General features: G+C 36.7%; 1 protein-coding gene across 4 annotated transcripts in view; it reads right to left on the bottom strand.

Moving 5' to 3' along the window:
• Positions 1 to 26,239, bottom strand: part of LOC111145952 (origin recognition complex subunit 4) — a 96,505-nt gene that overhangs the window by 53,649 nt on the left and 16,617 nt on the right. Inside the window, exon 2 of one of the 4 annotated variants that reach the window (XM_022501284.1) lies at positions 10,937 to 11,001. The exons of 2 other annotated variants lie outside the window; for them this stretch is intronic. Coding sequence is in view for 1 of the 2 variants with exons in the window: in XM_022501276.1 (XP_022356984.1) it covers positions 13,642 to 13,651 (10 nt within the window). In the remaining variant the exon portion in view is untranslated. Of the gene's footprint in view, positions 1 to 10,936; positions 11,002 to 13,641; positions 13,684 to 26,239 lie in introns of those variants that run through there. One more of the 4 variants, XM_022501276.1, reaches the window with a different exon arrangement.

Raw genomic sequence — 26,239 nt, 5'->3', positions numbered from 1 at the left:
AAAATCTAAACAATTCTCTAAGTCTGGCTTATTTGACATTCCCATACCACATGGTATATGGCTCTTACAGACAACTAACTCCTACCTTTCGCTTCAATCTACTATTCACATTCCCTTCCTTAACTATTTTTCTTTCCTTAAAACTATACGCTTCCTTTATACAGAATGTTTCCCTCTCCATCCATCCCACAGGATCATAACCTTCCAGAAAGCCTTGGCTTTCTTGCTCTACTCATCATACATACACCGTCATTAAAGGGTAGGTAATGCCTCTTCCATGAACTTCCATAATTGCTTTATTTCCCTTCATCCATAATCAAATTATATTAAAAAGACTGTTCACTTAACTACCAATATCCCCAAACCATTAAAATTCCAAGCATTTTAGCACAATATCCAAAACAAAATTGGCAGTGATAATGTGAATGGAAAATATATATACTAATAAAATAAAGAAAAATTTGTAAAATTCTTTATGGCAATATAGTCACAGATAAATACATTTGGCTAAAAGATCTAATTTTCTTTTTTCTTTTTTTTTTAAAGATTTTATTTATTTGACAGAGAAATAGAGAGCACAGGTAGGAATGCAAGCTGGTGCAACCACTCTGGAAAACAGCATGGAGGTTCCTCAAAATGTTGAAAATAGAACTACCCTATGACCCAGCAATTGCATGGCTGGGTACTTACCCTAAAGATACAAACGTAGCGATCCGAAGGGGCACGTGCACCCGAATGTTTATAGCAGCAATGTCTACAATAGCCAAAGTATGGAAAGAACCTAGATGTCCATCAACAGATGAATAGATAAAGAAGATGTGGTATATATACACAATGGAATACTATGAAACCATCAAAGAAATGAAATCTTGCCATTTGCGACGACGTGGATGGAACTAGAGGGTATCATGCTTAGCGAAATAAGTCAATCGGAGAAAGACAACTATCATATGATCTCCCTGATATGAGGGAGAGGAGATGCAACATGGGGGGTTAAGGGGGTAGGAGAAGAGTAAATGAAACAAGATGGGATTGGGAGGGAGACAAACCATAAGTGACTCTTAATCTCACAAAACAAACTGAGGGCTGATGGGGGGAGGGGGGTTGGGGGGGTGGGATTATGGACATTGGGGAGGGTATGTGCTATGGTGAGTGCTGTGAAGTGTGTAAACCTGGCGATTCACAGACCTGTACCCCTGGGGATAAAAATATATTATATGTTTATAAAAAATAAAATTAAAAAAAATTAAGATAATTTTTTAGGCAGGCAGAGAGAGAGGGAGAAGCAGCCCCCCGCCCCCACCCCGAGCTCGGATGCGGGGCTGGATCCCAGGACCTTGGGATCATGACCTGAGTGAAGGCAGCCACTTAACCGACCAAGCCACCTAGGCACCCCAAGATCTAATTTTCTTAGCACTGATTTCCAATAGCAATCTTTACTAGTCAGGTAATAAGAACTTAAGCACTGTTTGCTTATATAGGAACTGTTACACGTACTTTGTATTTAACTCATTTAATAACTTATTAACTCATATTTATTAATTTTACACACTGACAATTAGATGCCAACCCTTGGAATGCTGTTTTATTCTTCTCTGGAAATGCTAACAGGATAGCATCTGAGCAAGGCTTTGACAGATTGAGAGCAAGCAAATCTGTCTCCCCCTAACTGTATAAGCCATGTAGCCAGGGCCCAAAGTTCAAAGGGCTTCTGGTTCCAAGATCCGAAATTGGAACTCAAGAACAGAGTATTCAACTGGTTTATTCTTTAAGAATATTTTTTCTTAGGAGAAAAGCAGTCTTCTCAGCTGCCTTTGGGCACCTTCTAGGAGCCCAATGTCTATGCAAGCCACTTTGAGAATCTTTACATTAACCATTTTTTACTTTATTCTTTTTTAATTATTTCTCCCCTTAAATAAAAGTTGCATATGGCGAAGGGGGACCCTTTTAACAACATGAAATGATATCCTCACTGTGGCTTAAAATACCCTAACTGTGATAAAAGGTCTATAAATCAACATCTGAACTCACAAAAAGTCAATTACTGTTAGACAAAGAGCATCAAGTATTTATCATTTTATAACTGATTGACAGCTTGCTACCAACACATTAAAAATGATTAGTAACATAGTCTCCTTTCTGGAATTAGGGTAGTATATTTCATCTTTTATTTGCTACCTCCAATTACGACACGGGGTTTAAGAGGAATATTTCAAATAATATTAAAATTACTAGTCAATATCTACACTTCTACTTCTAACATAATTCTGCCATGACTGGAATAGTCTCCCTACTTACTTCAAACTTGAAATTACTAGAGGCATTTTAGCATGTCTGAAAAAGCTGGCAATACAGACTCTAAATCTTTAACTGAATATATGAAAAGGTTTTCCTTTTTTTAAATTAAACCAGAAAAAAAGTAAAAGCAAAGGAAGTGAAGATGAAGACACCAAAATTTTTCTAGAAAGTTTTAGTTTTTCTTAGAAAGTCACAAGTGATGAAATTAAAAAAAAAAAAAAAATTCAAATCAGGATTGTAAAAAGCCCAGGGGAAAAAAAAACTGTATATCAAGTTTAAGATAAATGCAAATTCTTAAAGAGTAAGGAAAAGCACAACTAGAGAAATGAGACTGATGGTACTACTATATTTAAGAGCTTTGTTATCAGCAGGGCCCAGATTTGGGTTCTTGTTCTGTGGAGTCACCTTCACAAATTAACTTTCCTAAGCTCCAGTTTTCTTCTCCGCAAAATTTGAGATAAAGCTATTAACTAATTCATGGGTATTGTGGGGGTTAAATTAAATGGTTTACCTGATATGCAATGCTGTCAAATCCCACGCACAGCAGTACCCTTTATCACATTACACTGGAGAGAAGAACCAAGAGGAAGATGGGGAAGTGGGGGTAGCAAAAGCACGGATTCTTGTTCTAAATAATTTCCTTGTGAGTACTACTTTGTCAATGCAATAAATACCAAGTGTAAATTCAACTGAAGTACTCCAGAATTATGAAAGAATACTTCAATGGTATACATTCACTGAGTTCTCATCAATATAAAAAAATAGTTTTGAATATTGGTAATAAAAAGAAATGATGGGTAGATCAATCTACAGTTACATGGATCTCAAAGACCTCAAATTACTAATGGTAAGAATTCAATACCTGGAAGAGATGATGATTGCTTGGCAACATACCCAGAGTTTCTGATTTAATAGGTTTAAGGTAGCAATTGACAATTTGCATTTCTGATAAATTCCCAGATGATGCTCCTACTCCCAGTCCCAGAACCATACTTCACCAGCTACGGAGAAAATTGTCAATTACTTTTCATTCCACACCAAACCTCATAAAACAAGATACCAAGAAGATAAAGAAATCCATTGGTATAGATACCATCTCTTCAATCCAAGCTAAGCCTAAAGGTAAACAGTATCTAAGGATTATACTGAGGTAAACAGTATGTAAGGATCACTGAAAAAGGAGAATGTGGCACAGGAAAGATACCATGAAGCCAAAGGACTTTCATTATGGTAAATAAAATAAGCTAAAAGGCTACCTATTAGAAAACATCACAGAGCATAAGCCACAAGCAGAATTAAAAAGTCAGAGAAGTTTTTCTTTCTCCAGTTACTGAAAAGTAATAAAGGTTTTGTCCTTTCATCTGATAATTCAGAGAGCCTTCAGAGGATAGTCATATAAACTCCTTAAACGGGGCACCTAGGTGGATCAGTCGTTTAACTGTTTGCCTTTGGCTCAGGTCACGATCCGGGAGTCCTGGGATGGAGCCTCACACGGGGCTCCCTGCTCAGCAAGGAGCCGCTTCTCCTCTCTCTGCTGCTCCCCCTGCTTGTGTTCTTTCACCCTAAGAAATAAATAAAATCGTTTAAAAAAAACTCTAAAAAGGGGCGTCTGGGTGGCTCAGTGGTTAAAGCCTCTGCCTTCAGCTCAGGTCACGATCTCAGGGTCCTGGGATTGAGTCCCGCATCGGGCTCTCTGCTCAGCAGAGATCCTGCCTCCTCCTCCTCTCTCTGCCTGCCTCTCTGCCTACTTGTGATCTGTCAAATAAATTTTTAAAAAAATCTTAAAAATAAATAAATAAATAAATAAATAAATAAATAAATAAAACACTCTAAAAAATTTTAAAACAAGAGTGAAATAAAGAAACAAACACTAGCCTGGGTGTTTTATATTTATATGTCATCCCCTGATCAAAAACACCACAAAAAAAAAAAAAAATCTTCTTTCCTGCAAAGAATTATTAAATTGTTTTGATATATGTGTTTTAACAGCACAGAAAACAATGCTTTTATGAACAGATTTTGATTCATCAATATTTCTTGGGAATAATTAAAATCCCTAGACTTAAAAAAAAATTAAGCAAAAGCAAAAATTAGTATCTAAAATAGTTACCAACTTTAGAAAATAGTTACCAACTTTAGAAAATAGTTATCTCAAAGTGGTGTCAAATCACATGAAAGGTGCCTAATATAAAAAGAACAAAAAAGATGTGCTTGATTCAGAAGATGAGGACAAACATTTGCTCTGTTAAAGCCAGCTAACTAATGGTGCTAACTGAAGATTATGGTTTCCCAATTCCAATCATAAGATGAAAAAAGCACTAATGGCATGGCATTGTTGGACAAGCTGTGTCAGTTACTGTGATGCCAAGTGGGTGGTCGGTGGTAAAGAACACGTAGTATTTAGAAAGACATGAGCAAAATGGATGAACGCACATTAAAAAAAATAATAAATCCCAGGTCAACAGACCTGAATTTAAAGGTGTAGAAACTCCTTCTGCTATAAATTATTACTCTAATATGCAGAGTTGGAAAAAAACTGGATTTGTGTCATAAAACATGCCTATAGAGTTCCTGGTAAATGACAAAAGAGTTCTTTTTATAAAACCTATATAAGGTGCCCCTTAAAAATTTTTTTAAAGTAAAAAAACAAAATGCACAGGCTTGGGTGGCTCAGTTGATTAAGTGTCTCCCTGGGACTTTAAAAATCAGCTGGCTCGGGGCACCTGGGTGGCTCAGTGGGTTAAAGCCTCTGCCTTCAGCTCGGGTCATGGTCCCAAGGTCCTGGGAACAAGCCCCACATTGGGCTTTCTGCTCAGCAGGAAGCCTGCTTCCCCTTCTCTCTCTGCCTGCCTCTCTGCCTACTTGTGATCTCTCCCTGTCAAATAAATAAATAAAATCTTTAAAAAAAAATAAAAATAAATATCTAAATGTTAATCATTATTCTCCTCTCTAATTACACTGTTAACATTCTTCAGAACTATGTAGTACAGTGGAGTCAAACTTAGGGCAGTTAGATTTCAATTCACCTATGATGAGATTCTGCTGTATAATTTCTTACAACCCACTGCATCCAGTGACTTATCTTTAATGTGGTACATCCAATGAAACATGGTAGGCCCAATGAAAGCATTCTTCCTCATAAAGAGTACAAGCTCACAAATCGCTAAACTTTTTATTTGAAAAGGAAAAGGAAAATCTGCTGGCATTGATGAAATTTTGGACACAAGGGTAACATTAAACTATAATTAGAAACACACACAAAGAAACTGATTATTTGCTTTACTCAATGTAAGTTTCCCAAATATCATAATCGCCTGGGAAAATTCTTCTAAAATATTATTTCTGTGTCTTAGTCATAAATCTGGGATCTACAGAATGTTCTCTGATTGACCTGCTGTACTACCAGGTCTCAGGAACCACAGTTCTACACTACTGGCTCAAATGAGTCGCAATACGGTTCTGACTTTTCTGCCTTAGGTCATTCTGCTGAGTTACAAGAGACACATAAAGATACACATATAGGGTGGGAAGATTCTCACTACATCAATTCTAGAGTACTTCCAAATTGTAAAGCAGAAAGGTACTGGCCATTGAAAATTTGTTTCTGTGTTGCAAAAGACAAAAATGACAGGAATTATAGATATATGGCACATGAAGCTGCCTGTTCATACATTTTCAATGAATTCTACAACTCACATTCTTATAATTGAAGAAGAAATGTTAAAAGGTGAAGTACTAAAATATATTCATTGACCACTACTTAGCATACTTATATTTGGAATTTTAGGCTTCTTAAGAAGATGTTAACCAAAGCAGGATAACTAAATGAATGAATTTAAGACACAATCATGTGTACATTCAGTTTTCACTTACCAAATGAGGTGGCTTATTTATCACAATAATCACCCATTTCTATGCTTTCTAAAAACTACATGTTGATTAATTCCTAAATTTTATGAAGCATGTCCTTTACTGCTCCTGAGATTTCAACCACTTAGAGCTCCTGTTTTCTCATAGTGACTTCATAACTCCAAACCTCACTCAGAACCTCCATCTATATTCTTCATTGTCTCTACCTTATATATTTTATTTTATAATTTATTTGAGAGAGAGACAAAAAGAGAGAGCAAGCACAGAGGAGAGTGAGAGTGAGAGGCAGAGTCCCTGCTGAGCAGAGAGCCCCACATGGGGCTCAATCACAGGACCCTGGATCATGACCTGAGCCAAAGGCAGACACTTAACCCATTGAGGCACCTAGGTGTGCCTATATCATATATTTTAAACTAACTCTAGCTAACAATAAAAGTGATTATTTAGAAAAATCTCTTAAATTGTAAAAAAAATAACTAGAAAAGAAACAAATGACACTAATAATGTATTTCCAAATAGAGCTCAATATCCAACCAGGTGTCAAGTGTTTCCCCACCCTAGGGATGGTAAACAAAAATCTATCTGGTATGTACAGCCAACTTAGGTATGTACAGCCAACTTAACCTCTTCACCTTAGGCTGGTTCTAATCACTGTCTTTCAGACTAACAAAACACCAAACCATCCAGGGACAATCAACGTGAATAGACTCCTAGGACAGCCCCTCAAATCAGATTTTTTTTTAATTGAACTATGGTTGGTACATTATATTACATTAGTTCCAAGTGTAAAACATAATGATTTAATAAGTTTATACACTATGCTCTGCTCACAAGTGTAGCTACCACCTGTCACCATACACTATTACCATAGCACTGACTATACTCTCTATGCTGTACCTTTCACCTCTGTGACTTACACATTCTGCAACTAGAAGCCTATACCTTCTACTCCCCTTCACCCATTTTGTCCATCTTCCCACACCCTTTCCTTGTGGCAACCATCAGTTTTTCTGTATTTCTTGGTCTGTTTCTGTTTGTTGTTGTTGTTTTTATTCATTTGTTTTGTTTTGTTTTTGATTCTACATATAAGTGAAACCATTTGGTATTTTTCTTTCTTGGATTTCACTTACTATAAAGCCCTCTAGGTCTATATATGCTGTGGCAAATAACAAGATCTTGTTCTTTTTGTGGCTGAGTAATATTCCATTTTATATATCTATATTTATACACACACACGCATATAATGTATACATATATATTATACACACACATACACACCTGTATAATGTATAGTGGTATGTGTGTGTATATATGTACATATATACCACTAACCTGAACAAAAAGTCAGGTACTGTTTTAAGTCTAGACTACTGACAAAGTATCTCTCAGCTAGCTGATTAGCAACAGCAGACAACATCTACATTATAAGATAAAACCTGATTTTGAATATCACTGTCCTAAAGAATCTAGAATTATCAAATCTTACAAAGGCAGAGATTATGACACTGGTTTTTTTTTTTTTTTTTAAGATTTTTACTTATTTATTTGTGAGAGAAAGCACTACAGAAACACAGAGAGCACAGGCAAGCATGACTAGGGGGCCAGAGGGAGAGGGAGAAGCAGGACCCTGGGATCATGACCTGAGCTGAAGGCAGACACTTAACCAAATGAGCCAACCAGGCACCCTGATACTTGCTTTGGATAACCACCCCCTACGCCTGAGAATAAACTGCTCAATAAATTATTGAATTAATAATTATTTTAAAGTAAAAAACATACAGCTTCACCAAAATAATACTGTTGTTTTAAATCATTTGTAAGTCCTTTCATGCCACAAATTTTAGGCACTCAACTTGTCAGCTGTGTAAACTAGATATAAATTTTTTGGTGATATTATATGGTGATAATATTTCATGACTTACTTGGCCCAATAAATTAATGACAGGTATACAACATATATTTGGAATATTTTCCAATTTCCATGTGTATATGTGTGAATTTCCATACATCTATGTGTATGGATGACATATATATGTGTGTGTCTATGTATACATATAAATGAGTTTATGGCTTCAGTTTCCAGACATTGTTTTTAAAGGAATAGTTTCAGCACATTATACACTAACTGTTACTAGGAATGACATTACAAATAAAAAAGAAGATAAATGCAATCTATAAAAAGATTAAATATTTATTTATATAAAATAAATGTAGAAATGCCTCCTTGTATGATAGTGAGAAAACCAAGGAGCACAAAGCTGATAACAAAGATTCTCAATCAACTCAATTAAACAAATTATTATTTTTTTAAAGATTTTTATTTATTTGAGAGAGAGAGAGAGCATGAGCAGGAGATGGGGAGGGTCAAAGGGAGAAGCAGACTCCCTGCTGAGCAAAGAGCCTGATGCGGCACTCGATCCCAGGACTCCAGGATCATGACCTGAGCTGAAGGCAGTCCCTTAACCAACTAAGCCACCCAGATGCCCAACTAAACAAACTATTTAGTGAATCAGTATTCATTACAAGGCCTTGGGAAAACCACTATGGGAAAGATGAATATTAAAGTTGGCTTCTATCATCAAAAGCTTAAAGTCTGGCTGGAAATAAGATATATGAATATAAAAAAGAAAAGATATAAATAGAAAAGGCAGTAGAAGTATAAAACAAGGGATAAACTCACGGATTTAGTAAAGAAAAGGGCTTCAAAGAACGCATAGGCTACTTTTTATAAGAGTAGAAATTAGGCAGAGATTTTTAAAAAACCTGCCAAGATCACACAACTTACATATAAGCAGCAGGTGTTGCTTTTAGTGATACCCAATGCAGTGTTCTGTTAGTCTGAAGTGGTGTGAAAAAACACCAAAACACCCTGTAAACGCCAAAGGAGCCATCAAAATTATCACTGGACTTTTCTTTAAGGGAATAAAAATACCAGATGAATGCATTCTGAAAGAAAACTGTCAGTATCCCAGATGTGCAAGAGTAACAATCCAAATGTGTACCTGTACAATTTATGTTAATAAACATCCGTATTTTTAAAATAATAAACTTTTTTTAAGATTAGAAAGCAATACATGTTTATCATATGAACTTTGGAAAGTTGGTAAGGAGTCGTGTGGATAAGAATCACTGAGCAAAAGGAAATCAGATAATCCCTGTCCTTGCAATATCTAGTAAAACAAACAAATAATTAAAAAAGAAATGTCCTAGAGGGATTACGGGAAGATGGATTATGGAAAGTAGGAAGCACCACGAATCTATCTCCATTAGAAAGCAATTGTACAGGACAGAATGTGATATAACTATTTCGGAACTCTAGAGTCTCTTTAAAGTTTGTAATATCCAGAGGAAGGCTTGGAAATCAAACTGCCATTAATTTTGGTTATTTTCAGCTCTTTGCTCAGTAGCAGCACCCATCCCCCACTACCATGTCCAATGGGAGGCAGCTATCAACCTGTTACTGGAGGATCTTGCACACAGCTTGTGGTGACAGAATGGGTAAAAGAGATCCTACAGGATCCAAATATCAAGGATTTGTGCTGATTGTGGCTTCTTATCTCAGAGAAACATTAACAGACAGGTTGCCATTGTTAGTCCATTTCCTTTTTTTTTTTTTGAGTGTTTTTTTTTTAAATTTCTTTTCAGCATAACAGTATTCATTGTTTTTGCACCACACCCAGTGCTCCATGCAATACGTGCCCTCCCCAATATCCACCACCTGGTTCCCCCAACCTCCCACCCCCCACCCCTTCAAAACCCTCAGGTTGTTTTTCAGGGTCCATAGTCTCTCATGGTTCACCTCCCCTTCCAATTTCCCTCAGCTCCCTTCTCCTCTCCATCTCCCCATGTCCTCCATGTTATTTGTTATGCTCCACAAATAAGTGAAACCATATGATAATTGACTTTCTCTGCTTGACTTATTTCACTCAGCATAATCTCTTCCAGTCCCGTCCATGTTGCTACAAAAGCTGGGTATTCATCCTTTCTGATAGAGGCATAATACTCCATAGTGTATATGGACCACATCTTCCTTATCCATTCGTCCGTTGAAGGGCATCTTGGTTCTTTCCACAGTTTGGCGACCGTGGCCATTGCTGCTATATGAGTCCATTTCCTCTTATTGTTGAAGTCCCTCTTCCTTCTGAGACATAACTTTCATGGGATTTAAAAGGCCAATGCCCCTTTTCCCTCCCTTCATTTACTCTTCATTTTTTTGTTCCTTTTCTTTTATTTTCTTTTTTCTTTTTTTTGAGATAATGTGCTTCTGGGCGTGCAGGGGTAGGGGTGAGGAGGTCGGGGGGTGAAGATGTCATAGGGAGAAAGAATCTTATGAAGGTTCCACACAGAGCACTGAGCCCAGTGCTGAATCCTACATGGGGCTTGATCTCACAGCCCTGAGATCATTACCTGAGCCTAAGAGTCTGCCAATTAACCGACTAAGCCACCTAGGTGCCATTACTCTTCCTCTTTTTGGGAGCCAGAGATTACAGATTAGGATATTCAAAAGAAACTGCATAAAATGAGGGGAATTAAAAAGTCATGATGCACGCCCAGGGCAAGGTACAGGCTCACATACACCTGAGAGGCTTTAATTTTATACCTCAGGCTGATCTTTGGCATAGAGACAGACTACAACAATTAAAAAAGTAAAATAATAAACCAAGACAAAAAAGCAACAAACCCTGCAGAATGGGAAAATGTGACTTCCAGAGCTACTAAATTATTAGTTTCAAATGACAGTTTTTAAGTAGAAAATATCAAGACATACCAAAAAAAGTATGTCCCAATCCTCATGTTGTTCAAGGACCAACACTTCGATTTCAAGGGAAGAGTCTGCAAGGTGACAATGTAAGAAGAAAAAAAATTAATGAAGCCTATAAATAGTAATATGAACAGAAACTATAAACCAAAGAAACGAAAAGAAAGCATTTACAAGAGAAAACAGGTGAGAATAGGTCTTATTTACTTGAAGTTGTCCAAGTAGGTCAAAGTTACAACAAAGAATTTTTCCTGCCCTACATACAGATGAACAAGCTCCAAACTAGCTGGTGCAAAATAATCCTCTCAGGTAAAACAAGCATTTCAAGGCATTTACTTAAAATATTTACCTAAAAAATAAGAATTACATTAAACTTAGATAATATTTAACATATAAATTGACATTAGTATCTTCATGTGATCTCTCCATTAGCAAGTCAAGTCATGTCACTAATAGCAACCTGGGAGCCCTAAGGAAAGAGTGGGAGGTAAGTAAACAAAAGGGGTTACAAGTGGCACCATCACATGTTTATTCATGTTCAGCTTATTACTATACAACACAGGCCTATGGGCCCAGTTGGGTGGAATTAATGAATTTAGCTACCTTGAACTTAAAGGCATTATGACGTTTTAAAAGAAAGTGAAATAATTCAGACATTCCAAAAAATTGTGGATTCTTCCTGGAGTGAAAAGTGGCCGCCTGTCCAAAGCATATTGCTTAGCAAAGAAAGAAAGAAAGAAGAAAGAACAAAAATTCTCTATGTAGAACTTTAAAATAAAGGTAGGGAAGAAACTAATTTTTGAAAGAAACTTGTGCTAGGGAGAGAGCATTTTTGAAAACGTTTTTATCTCTAATTTTGTGTTGAAAATGATGTGTTACCTATGAAAAATTCTCATGTGTAGGCACTTAAAACTTACAAAGAGGACTTTATAACATATATTCCTATAAAAAACATAAATAGGCTTTATTATGTCCATTTGTTAAAAATATAAAAACAACTTTCCAATCAGTTTGGAAAACTAGTAATTTACATGAGAAAAGATGAAATTTACTAATAGAATTCCTCCAAAATTTGTGTAAAACTGGTGGATGAGATTGAAAATGAAGAACATACAAATTATCATTATTTTTTCAAAAGCCCTCTTTTGGACAAAACCCTAAAGTTCCAGCACAGAGGAGTATGACTTCATGACAAGAACTTTTGGTAAAATAAAAAAAGATCTCCCTCTGATGACTAAAGAAAAGAATATATAGGGGAAGATGAACCATGAGAGACTATGAACTCTGGGAAACAAACTAAGGGTTTTAGGGGGGAGGGGGATGGAGGGATGATAGGTTAGCCCAGAGACTGCTATTAAGGAGGGCACGTGTTGCATGGAGTACTGGGTGATACATGCAAACAATGAATCATGGAACACTACATCAAAAACTAATGATGTACTGTACGGTGACTAATATAACATAGTAATAATTAAAAATATATATACTATATATCATATGCCTTTGTTTAAAGTAGGTAAAAGCAAAAATACAAATTCTACTACTATTTACTTAATGTCTAACTCAGTATGGCTGACATTTTTTGAAGAACAGTAAGAATGGACAAAACATTAGAACTTTGCCTCTCTTCAGTTACAAAAATGATGATGATTGGATAAACAGTCAAAATGTAAAACGAAAGATATTTTAGGACAAATCTGTGGGTGGTTTCCACGTTTTGTTATTATTCTTTGAAATGAAACTGAGGTAAGAATATATTTAAGCTGTTTTTCAGTCAGCTAGAATTAGTTTCCACATTTATCTCTTGTCAGCTGGAGTGTTTGTAGCAAGAGAAAGATTAAAATGGAATTAAAAGGCTGAAGGTGGGACAAATAAGGGACAAAACAGGTATAAATTCTGGGTTTATAGCAAACATATTCTTAGTACTTCCTAAAAAGATTAGGTGGGAATGTTGTCTATAAAATTATGTGGCTTTAGTTAAGTCAAGTTGGGGCCGAGTATCTGGTGAGATGCTTCCTTGAGCTCCCCAGAGTTGAAGAGTAATCCCAAGTAATTGCTTTTTTTACATGAGTGCTAGATAAACTTGTCCACAGTGGAGTACCTAGTAACTCCCAACAACTGTATAAAAATCTTTTTTTCTCTCCGTTTGTTCCCAGTGAATATAGAAGGGACACAATTTACTTAGAAACTCACTCAGATCCAATGAATCCAAAGTTTAAGCATCTTTAGTCCAATTATATAATGACACGCTATTTTCTTCATTGTTATTTTATAATATCTAATATTTTATAAAATTTGTAATGTCTAATACTCAAAACTGACCAAATAATTCATACTAAAAAGTTTGTAATTCTCCAAAAAAGTCATGTTGTCTCTTACATCTTAGTTTTCAATACTACATAGCGATTTGGAACCACATATATACGTGGAGCCATACCCACACACATATGCTTATATATACACACATATGTACATACATATATGTGCACGGATATATACAAATATACATCTCTTAGTAAATGTATTTACTTTGTAAAGTACCTATTAGAATCCCAACATTAATGAATATGCCCACAGAGTTGTTTTTAGTTAACAATAGTGGATCAATGTCAACAAAATAAACAGTATCAATAGGAAAATCGTTAATGACACAAAATCTTCAGGTAAAAAAAGGCACTTATTTATAAGTTACTACAAGATCTGTAACTACTGACCATGAAACATCCCATGATGTAGTCCGTAAGTATCAATTTTGTATTAGTGTAAAACAATAAAAAATATTGAGAGAACTTCTTTAAAATACACATTTAAAATATATTCATTTCTCAACACACATTTGCAAATAATCTAGAAATCCTTTTATCTTTTGAAATGTTTTGTATCTTTTCACTGGCACTGATTTATCTCATAACTACATCTTAAATGTTGTACTAGCCAACAGTACTCTGTAGTCTCTGAGCACATGGAATTTGACTAGAAATATGCTGAACAGGAAGAGGAATGAAGGCTGTGATTCAAAGCTCATGTGTTTACTTGGATGAATAAACAATATAAAGGCAACAAAGATGTGAATCAATGAAAACAGCATTTTTTTTTTTTTTTTGGATGGATGAAGGTATAATACATAGGACCCAATATTTAAGACCTGGGCACTAAAGTCAGTGAGTAAGAAGAGAGCACGTATTTTTTTTTTTTTTTTTTTAATATATGAGTATACTTTATACTCATAAAGTTACTCCAGGGCATATGTTTATTTAAGAATAATAATGAATAGACTCCTTCCCACTATTTAATTTTTTCCCCTGGACATGCTCACAGTTGAATTCATATAAATGTAAATATTATATGCTACAACCCCAATATATCAATTAGCAAACATTAATTAAACTACTTTTAGAAGGAAAAAAACTGAAAATACTGCCTTAGAAAGAAACCATTTGAGAATTTTTAGAAATTATCCCATATAAACCTGAAATCTCGTAATTTACCCTAAAAACTTTAAGAACAGTTTGTTGTTTCTAATGAGACTCTTCAACTTATGCAGAAAACATAAGAAGACCAAATCATTACAATCTGAGTACTAGGCCTGAGATTATATTCTCCCATTGTGTCTAATAATACTAATGCATAAATACCCCTTACCTCCCCATCAACATGCTTAGATAACTTTGCCGTGACAGTTGAAAAATCTCAGTTCAAACATTTATACTGTAATAAGATCTCTACAAAGAGCTGGATTTTTTTAAAAGGGAGAGATTGCCAAAAACATATATATAACGTATACATATTTATATATATTTTTTGTTATAAAAAGACAGCTTTGAATTTTTTCTTATACAGTATTATACAATACATAGGAAAACTTAATTTTTTTGAGACTCCAAACCAGAATTTTCAGTAACTTACATTATTCCTTGTACTGCAAAATAGCTATTCATCAAGTGTCTTTATTAAAGTTATAGACTCACTTATTTTTACATCATCAAACTTAACTCCTTCATTTTCACATATAAAAACACTGAGACACAAAATTAGTCGCAGATCCAATTACAGTCAGATTCAGGTTAAGTACTCAGGTGCAATATACCTACCCTTCTCTGCAAACCACCCCAATCCGACCAAGGTTAACTTATGATCAATTGTGAACAGACAGGTTCAAATATACTGTTACCTATACTGATGTCATTCTTTACACAGCTCTTATGTAAACACCATTCTCTTTATACAGCTCTTATGTAAACACCATGCTCTGTTCTGAAAAAACTGCTATTCTCTAACAACTAAAGTAAGGAAAACAACAATAAAACCACCCTCACTGAAACAAAACTCCCCAAAATAAACAAAAGCACCAGTCCTATTAACTGGCTACAGGGAGAACTAACTCATTCTTCTACCTGAAAAAAGTTCAAATACATTCGACCAATTAATTTCCTAATTCTTACAAGAAAGGTGACTGAGCACATCAGTTTACCTTGACTTCCTTCAAAAATGTCACCAATGTTACAGAAAAAAACAATGAAAAGAACAAATCTATGCCATCAGGAAAACTAAAAAGATGAGATAACCAAAACATTGAAAAACTCTAAGATATAAAGTACACTGGCTACACAAAGGACATTATAACCCACTATTTCTAAAAGATTTCTGTAACATCCAAGTTTTCTCAGAACTCCAGAATAACCATAAGATCTAAAGTAGTAGGACAACAATCATAAAAGAGATGAGGAAAATGAATGATAAAGGACTTTACCAATCTCTAATTTGGGATATTCAGCAGCAGTTCCATTTATCCCAACTGAAGGCCACAACTACAGTTCTCTACATAAAGTGGCAGCTTCTTCTGAAGATACTTGGAATAGGCACTGAGACCTGAGAAGGGAAATGGTACCCCAGATAACTTTCTGGCACTAATAAAAAGGGGTCTCATACTCAAAATGCAAGGTTTTCCTTATACCCTGAAAGAAAACTTGGTAATCCCACTTTATTTTAAATAGCCTCCAAAATGGCTCTCAGTGTTTCTTAACCTTCTAGTATTCGTATCTTTTAATAATCTTCTACCACATTATAGAGCTGACCAGTGTAAACAGAGAATATTGTGAAAGCAATGGAGTGTGACTTCTGAGGAGATACGCCTTGATTTCACTTAGACCTCCTGCTCTGAGGGAACCCACCTACCATGTAATGAGGATAGTCAGGCAACTCTGTGAAGAAGTTCATGTGGTTAGGAACCGAGGCCTCTTACCAAGAGTCAGTAGTAACTTGCCAACCACATAAGCAAACTAGTTTAGATGCAGATTCTCCAGCTCCTGTCAAGTTTTCAGGTGACTGCAACCCAACTAACATCTTGCCTGTAACCTTTTGTGAGCTGGAGAACCACGAACTACCAAGCTGCTCCTAAATTCATGACCCACAGAAACCCTGTGAGAAAATGCATGCTTGTTGTTTTAAATCACAACTGATTGCAACTGTTCTGGAATAATTTTCTACATAGCAAGAAGTAACAAATACATCCTGTTTTAAAAATTATATATATATAAAAAAACACTAACAGTACTAATAACCCAATTATTAATGTTGAGAATTGATCATAAATACTGTAAATTTTCTCTAAAGAAAAAAAAATAATCACCAAATCTAGAGAATGGGACCAAGAAAAATGTAGATGAAAACTTGGGATATTTATGAGGGAATCAACAATATATATTATTCTTGAGCCCTGGTTCCTGGCACCTATTACTCCTGAAACACTTGTAATTTCCTCAGTGTTAAGAGCACCAGAAGCATTTTCTGTTCAAATATTTTCTCTCTCTGATTCTGGTTTCTACACAGGGCTACTGAAACCCTTATAATTTCCAGGTTGGTAGGAGTGTCTTTTGGTCTCAAGAGGAAACTCTTGGATAGGTCCTGGATAAGCACTGTTTATTGAAAGACTAAACCAAGATTAGAAGCTTGGAATTTTCAGCCCCAATCCAATTCTCTTGAGAAGGGAGAAGAACTGGACATGAAAATGATGACAGATCATGCCTGTGTGACAAAGCTTCCACAAAAGTCCCAAAAGCACAAATTTCAAAGAATTTCTGGGTTGGTGAACACATGGAGTAGCATGCTCAGAGAAGACATTTAATTCTATACCCCTTCCAATATTCTTTGCTCTATGCATCTCGCCCATCTGGCTGTTCCTGAGTTATACCCTTTTATAATAAACTGGTAATCTAGTAAGTAAAAGAATTCTCTGCATTTTGTGAGCCACTCTAAAGGAGGGGATCATTGGAACCTCTGATCTACAGCAGGTTGGTCAGAAGAACAGATGACAACCTTGACCTGTGACTGGCACCTGAAGTGGTTACGGCAGGGGATAGTTTTGTAGGACTAAACCCTTAACCTACAGAATTGATGCTATCTCCAGGTAAACAATGTCAGAATTCATGTGAATGATAGGACATCCAGCTAGTGTCTGAGAACTGCATGGTGGTGGTGGTGTGGGGAACACTCCCTCCAACACTCTTGCTGGAATTTGGTATAGACCTACATGGTACAAACAAACTTACAAATTTGTTATTAAAGAAACTAAATATGAAATTTGCAACATGTAACTTACAAAGCTAAAAACAGAATTAAAATGAAATCATGTATGATAAAAACTAAAAGCAGAAAAATTACAAAATGATTACTAATAAGATAACCAATAAGAAAAATAAAGGCAGAAAACATTAAAAAAAAAGTGATCACATAAGAAATGGGAAGTAGGCTAATATGCCAAAAAATAACCACAGCACCAAAGAGGTCTGAAATTTAATTTTTAAGCAAACACTCGAAAAAGAAGTTGAAAAGGATTTAAACAATTCCAATATCTAGAAAAAAAATATAAGCCTTTGGACGTTTTTCTATGTACCTGATACAACCTTTGTTAATAAAACTAGATGAAGGGCAAAAAAACCCAAAAAATCATTATAGATGTATGGCTCACACAAAATTCATAAACAGAATCAAGGATTCTGGATCAAGTATTCATTAGATAATATCCTAATAAATAAAGAATCTTACAGAAAGCTGAAAATCTGGTTCTTTAATTTATAATAGAATGTTATGAAAAACTCATTATAAACAGTGTTACAAATAAAACCATGAACAATATGTCTGCTATTACTACTAATAATCAGTGTTATTCTAGAGAAATCAAGTAACAATAAAAAAAAAAAAATCCCACTAGAACAATTTCATGTAGTTTCTGAATATTAAAGGAGTTTAAACTCTATCTCTCTTCAAAACAGAAAGAGTTAAACTGCAAAGTTCCTTCAATCTGCAAAATGTGAAAATTTAGTATCCCACTTTAACCACTGAAAATAATGTGTTTACATGTAATTTGTTAAACTGTAAATGCTTATTAATGAAAATATACATCTTTATTAATCAGAGATTATTGTTTTGTCAGGAATCTGTAATAAGCTCTTATTTCAGTAATTGACTGTAGCACCCTGTAACCGTATTAATATAGTGAACTGGGGTGCCTGGGTGGTCCAGTCGTTAAGCATCTGCCTTCGGCTCAGGTCATGATCCCAGGGTTCTGGGATAAAGCCCCACATCAAGCTTCCTGTTCCAAGGGAACCCTGCTTCTACCTCTCCCACTCCTGCTTCTATTCCCTCTCTTGCTGGTGTATCTATATTAATTAAATAAAAAAATTCTTTAAAAAAAAATAGTGAACTAAAGAGTTCCATTATTTTACATCCCACTGTCTTACTATTAAAAATGGGAAAATTATTAAGTTATATTCCGAAGTTAATACAAAATCACTTATGTAATGATAAAAGGAACAATCCAGAGTTTCAGATGGAGAATTTCAGCTTCAGGATGTGTTTTTTCCGTTTTCTCCTCTTCAAGCTAGGGCAGGGGAGGAGAACCCCACAATAACTGATGTGGTAATATCAATCAAGAAAGAACTGCAATATAAATAATGAAAGAGGGAGAGGAGTCAAGATGGCGGAGAAGTAGCAAGATGAGACGACATCAGGTACCAGGAGATCAGCTAGATAGCTTATCTAACCATTGCGAACACCTAGAAATCCAATGGAAAATCGAAGAGAAGACCAACAATTCTAGAAACAGAAAATCCATCACTTTCTGAAAGGTAGGACCGGCGGAGAAGTGAATCCAAAGCGACGGGACTATAGACCGCGGGGGAGGGGCCAACTCCAGGCAAGCGGAGGAGCAATGGAGCGCAAAATCAGGACTTTTAAAAGTCGGCCCCACTGAGAGACATTACTTCAGAGGTTAAACCAGGGGGAAGCCCATGTGGGGTCAGTGTAACTCTAGATCCCGCGGGGTCACAGAAGGACCGAAGGTGTCTGAGTGTCGCAGACCTCGCACGTATTAGAGCGGAGAAGCTGGCTACAGCAACAAAGCCGAGGAGTGAGCTCTCAGCTCAGGGTTATATTGAACTGGTCACAGGCTGGGTGAGCTCGGAGCGCAGGTGGAAGCCAAGGAGATGGAAGCGACCGAGCACTTTCCCCCAAGCGCAATCGATTGAGCGCTTTTCTCCAAGCGTGACCAGAGGCCAGGGAGACGGGAGCTATTGGGCGCTTTTCTCTGAGGGTGCACTGAGGAGTGGGACCCCAAGCTCTCGGCTCCTCCAGGCCGGAGATGGGGAGGCCGCCATTTTCATTCCTGTCCTCCGGAACTCTACGGAAAGCATTCAGGGAACAAAAGCTCCCGAAAGCAAACCCGAGTGGATTACTTTGACTGGCCCCTGATAAGGGTGGGGCAATTCCGCCTCCCGCAAAGACACTTGAGAATCACTACAAGAGGCCCCTCCCCCAGAAGATCAACAAGAAACCCAGCCAAGACCAACTTCACTCACCAAGGAGAACAGCGGAATTCCAGAGGATGAGAAAGCAAATCTTATCTGGACAAAATGACAAGGTGGAAAAACTCACCACAAAAAAAAAAGAAAAAGAGGCAGTACTGAAGGCTGGGGACCTAATCAATACGGACATTGGTAATATGACAGATCTAGAGTTCAGAATGACAATTCTCAAGGTTCTAGCCGGGCTCGAAAAAGGTATGGAAGATATTAGAAAAACCCTCTCTAGAGAAATAAGAGCCCTTTCTAGAAAAATAAAAGAACTAAAATCTAACCAAGTTGAAATCAAAAAAGCTATTAATGAGGTGCAATAAAAAATGGAAGCTCTTACTGCTAGGATAAATGAGGCAGAAGAAAGAATTAGTGACATAGAAGACTAAAAGACAGAGAATAAAGAAGCTGAGCAAAAGAGAGACAAACAAATACTGGACCATGAGGAGAGAATTCGAGAGGTAAGTGACACCCTAAGATGAAACAACATTAGAATAATTGGGATTCCAGAAGAAGAAGAAAGAAAGAGGGGAGAAGAAGGTATATTGGAGAGAATTATTGTAGAGAATTTCCCTAATATGGCAAAGGGAACAAACATCAAAATCCAGGAGATGCAAAGAATGCCCCTTAAAATCAATAAAAATAGGTCCACACCCTGTCACCTGATAGTAAAATTTACAAGTCTTAGCAACAAAGACAAAATCCTGAAAGCAGCCCGGGAAAAGAAGTCTGTAACATACAAGGGTACAAACATTAGATTGGCAGCACACTTATCCACAGAGACCTGGCAGGCCAGAAAGAACTGGCATGATATATTCAGAGCACTAAACGAGAAAAACATGCAGCCAAGAATACTACATCCAGCTAGGCTATCATTGAAAATAGAAGGAGAGATAAAAAGCTTCCAGGACAAACAAAAACTGAAAGAATTTGCAAACACCAAACCAGCCCTACAGGTCCTCTAAGCAGAAAGGGGTCCTCTAAGCAAAGAGAGAACCTAAAAGTAGTAGATCAGAAAGAAACAGAGACAATATACAGTAACAGTCACCTTACAGGCAATACAATGGCACTAAACTCATATCTCTCAATAGTTACCCTGAACGTTAATGGGCTAAATGCCCCAATCAAAAGATACAGGATATCAGAATGGATTAAAAAAACCCATCAATATGCTGCCTACAAGAAACTCATTTTAGACCCAAAGACATCTCCAGATTTAAATTGAGGGGGTGGAAAACACTATAATAAGAGATGAGGAAGGACACTATATCATACTCAAAAGGTCTGTCCAACAAGAAGACCTAACAATTTTACATATCTATGCCCCTAACATGGGAGCAGCCAACTATATAAACCAATTAATAACAAAATCAAAGAAATACATCAACAATAATACAATAATAGCAGGGGACTTTAAAATTCCCCTCACTGAAATGGACAGATCATCTAAGCAAAAGGTCAACAAGGAAATAAAGGCCTTAAATGACATACTGGACCAGATGCACATCACAGACATATTCAAACATTCGATCCCAAAATAACAGATTACACATTCTTCTCTAGTGCACATGGAACATTCTCCAGAATAGACCACATCCTCGGTTATAAATCAGGTCTCAACCTGTATCAAAAGATTGGGATCATTCCCTGCATATTTTCAGACCACAAAGCTCTGAAGCTAGAACTCAATCACAAGAGGAAATTTGGAAAGAACCCAAATCCTTGGAGACTAAACAGCATCCTTCTAAAAAATGAATGGGTCAACCAGGAAATTAAAGAATTGAAAAAACTCATGGAAACAAATGATAACGAAAACACAACGGTTCAAAATCTGTGGGAAATAACAAAGGCAGTACTGAGAGGAAAATACATAGTGGTACAAGCCTTTCTCAAGAAACAAGAAAAGTCTCAAATACACAAACTAACCCTATACCCAAAGGAGCTGGAGAAAGAACAACAAAGAAAGCCTAAACCCAGCCGGAGAAGAGAAATCATAAAGATCAGAGCAGAAATCAATGAAACAGAAACCAAAAAAACAATAGAACAAATCAACGAAACTAGGAGCTGGTTCTTTGAAAGAATTAATAAGATTGACAAAGCCCTGGCCAGACTTATGAAAAAGAAAAGAGAAAGGACCCAAATAAATAAAATCATGAATGAAAGAGGAGAGATCACAACCAACATCAAAGAAATACAAACAATTATAAGAACATACTACGAGCAACTCTACGCCAACAAAATTGTCAATCTGGAAGAAATGGATACATTTCTAGAGACATATAAACTACCACAACTGAACCAGGAAGAAATAAAAAACCTGAACAGACCCATAACCAGTAAGGAGATTGAAACAGTCATCAAAAATCTCCAAACAAACAAAACTCCAGGGCCAGAGGGCTTCCCGGGGGAATTCTACCAAACATTTAAAGAAGAATTAATTCCTATTCTTCTGAAACTGTTCCAAAAAATTGAAATGGAAGGAAAACTTCCAAACTCGTTTTATGAGGCCAGCATCACCTTGATCCCAAAACCAGACAAGGATCCCATCAAAAAAGAGAATTACAGACCAATATCCTTGATGAACACAGATGCGAAAATTCTCACCAATATTGGCCAATAGGATCCAACAGTTCATTAAAAGGATTATTCACCATAACCAAGTGGGATTTATTCCAGGGCTACAAGGTTGGTTCGACATCCACAAAGCAATCAATTGATACAATACATTAATAAGAGAAAGAACAAGAACCATATGATACTCTCCATAGATGCTGAAAAGCATTTGACAAAGTGCAGCATCCCTTCCTGATCAAAACTCTTCAAAGTGTAGGGATAGAGGGCACATACCTCAATATTATCAAAGCCATCTATGAAAAACCCACTGCAAATATTCTCAATGGAGAAAAACTGAAAGCTTTTCTGCTAAGGTCAGGAACACGGCAGAGATGTTCATTATCACCACTGCTATTCAACATAGTACTAGAAGTCCTAGCCTCAGCAATCAGACAACAAAAAGAAATTAAAGGCATCCAAATTGGCAAAGAAGAAGTCAAACTATCACTCTCTGCAGATGATATGATAGTATATGTGGAAAACCCAAAAGGCTCCACTCCAAAACTGCTAGAACTTGTACAGGAATTCAGTAAAGTGTCAGGATATAAAGTCAATGCACAGAAATCAGTTGCATTTCTTTACACTAACAATGAGACAGAAGAAAAAGAAATTAAGGAGTCAATCCCATTTACAATTGGACCCAAAACCGTAAGATACCTAGGAATAAACCTAACCAAAGAGGCAAAGAATCTATATCAGAAAACTATAAAGTACTCACGAAAGAAATTGAGGAAGACACAAAGAAATGGAAAAATGTTCCATCCTCCTGGATTGGAAGAAAAAATATTGTGAAAGTATCTATGCTAACTAAAGCAATCTACACATTTAATGCAATCCCTATCAAAATATCATCAATTTTTTTCAAAGAAAAAGAACAAATAATCCTAAAATTTATATGGAACCAGAAAAGACCTCAAATAGCCAGAGGAATATTGAAAAAGAAAACCAACATTGGTGGCATCACAATTCCGGACTCCAAGCTCTATTACAAAGCTGTCATCATCAAGACAGCATGGTACTGGCACAAAAACAGACACATAGATCAATGGAACAGAATAGAGAGCCCAGAAATAGACCCTCAACTCTATGGTCAACTAATCTTCGACAAAGCAGGAAGGAATGTCCAATGGAAAAAAGACAGGCTCTTCAACAAATGGTGTTGGGAAAATTGGACAACCACATGGAGAAAAATGAAATTGGACCATTTCCTTACACCACACACGAAAATAGACTCAAAATGGATGAAGGACCTCAATGTGAGAAAGGAATCCATCAAAATCCTTGAGGAGAACACAGGCAGCAACCTCTTCGACCTCAGCCGCAGCAACATCTTCCTAGGAACATCGCCAAAGGCAAGGGAAGCAAGGGCAAAAATGAACTATTGGGATTTTATCAAGATCAAAAGCTTTTGCACAGCAAAGGAAACAGTTAACAAAACCAAAAGACAACTGACAGAATGGGAGAAGATATTTGCAAATGACATATCAGATAAAGGGCTAGTGTCCAGAATCTATAAAGAACTTAGCAAACTCAACACCCAAAGAACAAATAATCCAATCAAGAAATGGGCAGAAGACATGAACAGACATTTCTGCAAAGAAGACATCCAGATGTCCAAAAGACACATGAAAAAGTGCTCCACATCACTCAGCATCAGGGAAATACAAATCAAAACCACAATGAGATATCACCTCACACCAGTCAGAATGGCTAGAATTAACAAGTCAGGAAATGACAGATGCTGGTGAGGATGCGGAGAAAGGGGAACCCTCCTACACGGTGGGAATGTAAGCTGGTGCAACCACTCTGGAAAACAGCATGGAGGTTCCTCAAAATGTTGAAAATAGAACTACCCTATGACCCAGCAATTGCACTGCTGGGTATTTACCCTAAAGATACAAACGTAGTGATCCGAAGGGGCACGTGCACCCGAATGTTTATAGCAGCAATGTCTACAATAGCCAAACTATGAAAAGAACCTAGATGTCCATCAACAGATGAATAGATAAAGAAGATGTGGTATATATACACAATGGAATACTATGCAGCCATCAAAAGAAATGAAATCTTGCCATTTGTGACGACGTGGATGGAACTAGAGGGTATCGTGCTTAGCGAAATAAGTCAATCGGAGAAGGACAACTATCATATGATCTCCCTGATATGAGGAAGTGGAGATGCAACATGGGGGGTTAAGGGGGTAGGAGAAGAATAAATGAAACAAGATGGGATTGGGAGGGAGACAAACCATAAAAGACTTAATCTCACAAAACAAACTGAGGGTTGCTGGGGGGAGGGGGGCTGGAAGGGGGGGTGGGGATATGGACACTGGGGAGGGTATGTGCTATGATGAGTGCTGTGAAATGTGTAAACCTAGCAAGTCACAGACCTGTACCCCTGGGGATAAAAATATATCATACATTTATTAAAAAATCTAAAAATTAAAAAAAAAAAGGAACAAGCCAAAAAGAGGGTATAATAGCTGTAAATATTTGTGCACCTAACATGGGAAGATCTAAATACATAAAGCAATTAATAACACACATGAAAAAGAAATTAACAGGAGTAGGACTAGATGCACTTAACAGATATATACAGAACATTCCAATCAAAACCAGCAGAATAGGGGCTCCTGGGTGGCTCAGTGGTTTAAGCCTCTGCCTTCGGCTCAGGTCATGATCTCAGGGTCCTGGGATCGAGGCCCGCATCGGGCTCTCTGCTCAGCAGTGAGCCTGCTTCCTCCTCTCTCTGCCTGCCTCTCTGCCTACTTGTAATCTCTCTCTCTCTCTCTCTGTCAAATGAATAAATAAAATCTTTAAAAAAAAAAAAAACCAGCAGAATATACATTATTTTCAAGTGCATAGAGACTTTTCTTCCAGAACAGATCGTATATTAGGCTACAAAACAAGTCTCAATTCAAAGATTAAAATCATATCATGCATCTTTTCCAACCACAATAATACAAAAAAGAAATCAATCAGAAGAAAAAGTCTTGAGAACACAAACACATGGAGGCAAAATAACATGCTTCTAAGCAATGAATGGGTAAACCAAGAAATCAAAGAGAAAAAAAATACAGGGAGACAAATGAAACTGAACACAACATCCATACCTTTGGGATGCGGCAAAAACTATTCTAAGAGGGAAGTTTATAGCAATGCAGGCCTATCTCACGAACCAAGAAAAATCTTGAACAATCTAATCTTACACCTAAAGGAGCTAGCTAAAGAATGAACAAAGCCCAAAGTCAGTAGAAGTAAGGAAATAAAGATTAAAGTAAAATAAGGAAAAAAGAGACTAAAAACACAGTAGACCAGATCAAGGAAACCAGGAGGTGGTTCTTTGAAAAAATCAATAGTATCAACAAATCTTTAGCCAAACTCATCAAAAAAATGAGAGGACTCAAATAAAATCAGTAATGAAGGAGAAGCAACAACTGATATCACAGATGTCCAAAGAATTATAAGACATTGGGAAAAATCATATGCCTACAAATTGGACTACCTAAAAGAAATGGATAAATTCTTATAAACATACAACCTACCAAAACTCAATCAGGAAGAAAGACAATCTGAACAGATCAATTACTGGCAATGAAATTGAATTAGTATCCAAAATACTCCCAACAAACAAAAGTCCAAGACCAGGGATGCCTGGATGACTCAGTCAGTTGGGCACCCAACTCTTGGTTTTGGCTCAGGTCATGACATGGAGCCCTGTGTTGGGACTCCCTACTCAGGGCACACTTTGCTTAGGATTCTTTCCCTCCCTCTTCCTCTGTCCCTCCTCCTGCTCGCATGCATGTGCTCTCTCTCTAAAGTAAATAAATAAATTATTAAAAAAAAAAAAA

The sequence above is a fragment of the Enhydra lutris genome, unplaced genomic scaffold, assembly GCF_002288905.1.
Source record: "Enhydra lutris kenyoni isolate GAN:26980312 unplaced genomic scaffold, ASM228890v2 scaffoldscaffold1, whole genome shotgun sequence".
NCBI lineage: Eukaryota > Metazoa > Chordata > Mammalia > Carnivora > Mustelidae > Enhydra > Enhydra lutris.
This window is presented reverse-complemented; position numbering and strand designations above follow the sequence as displayed.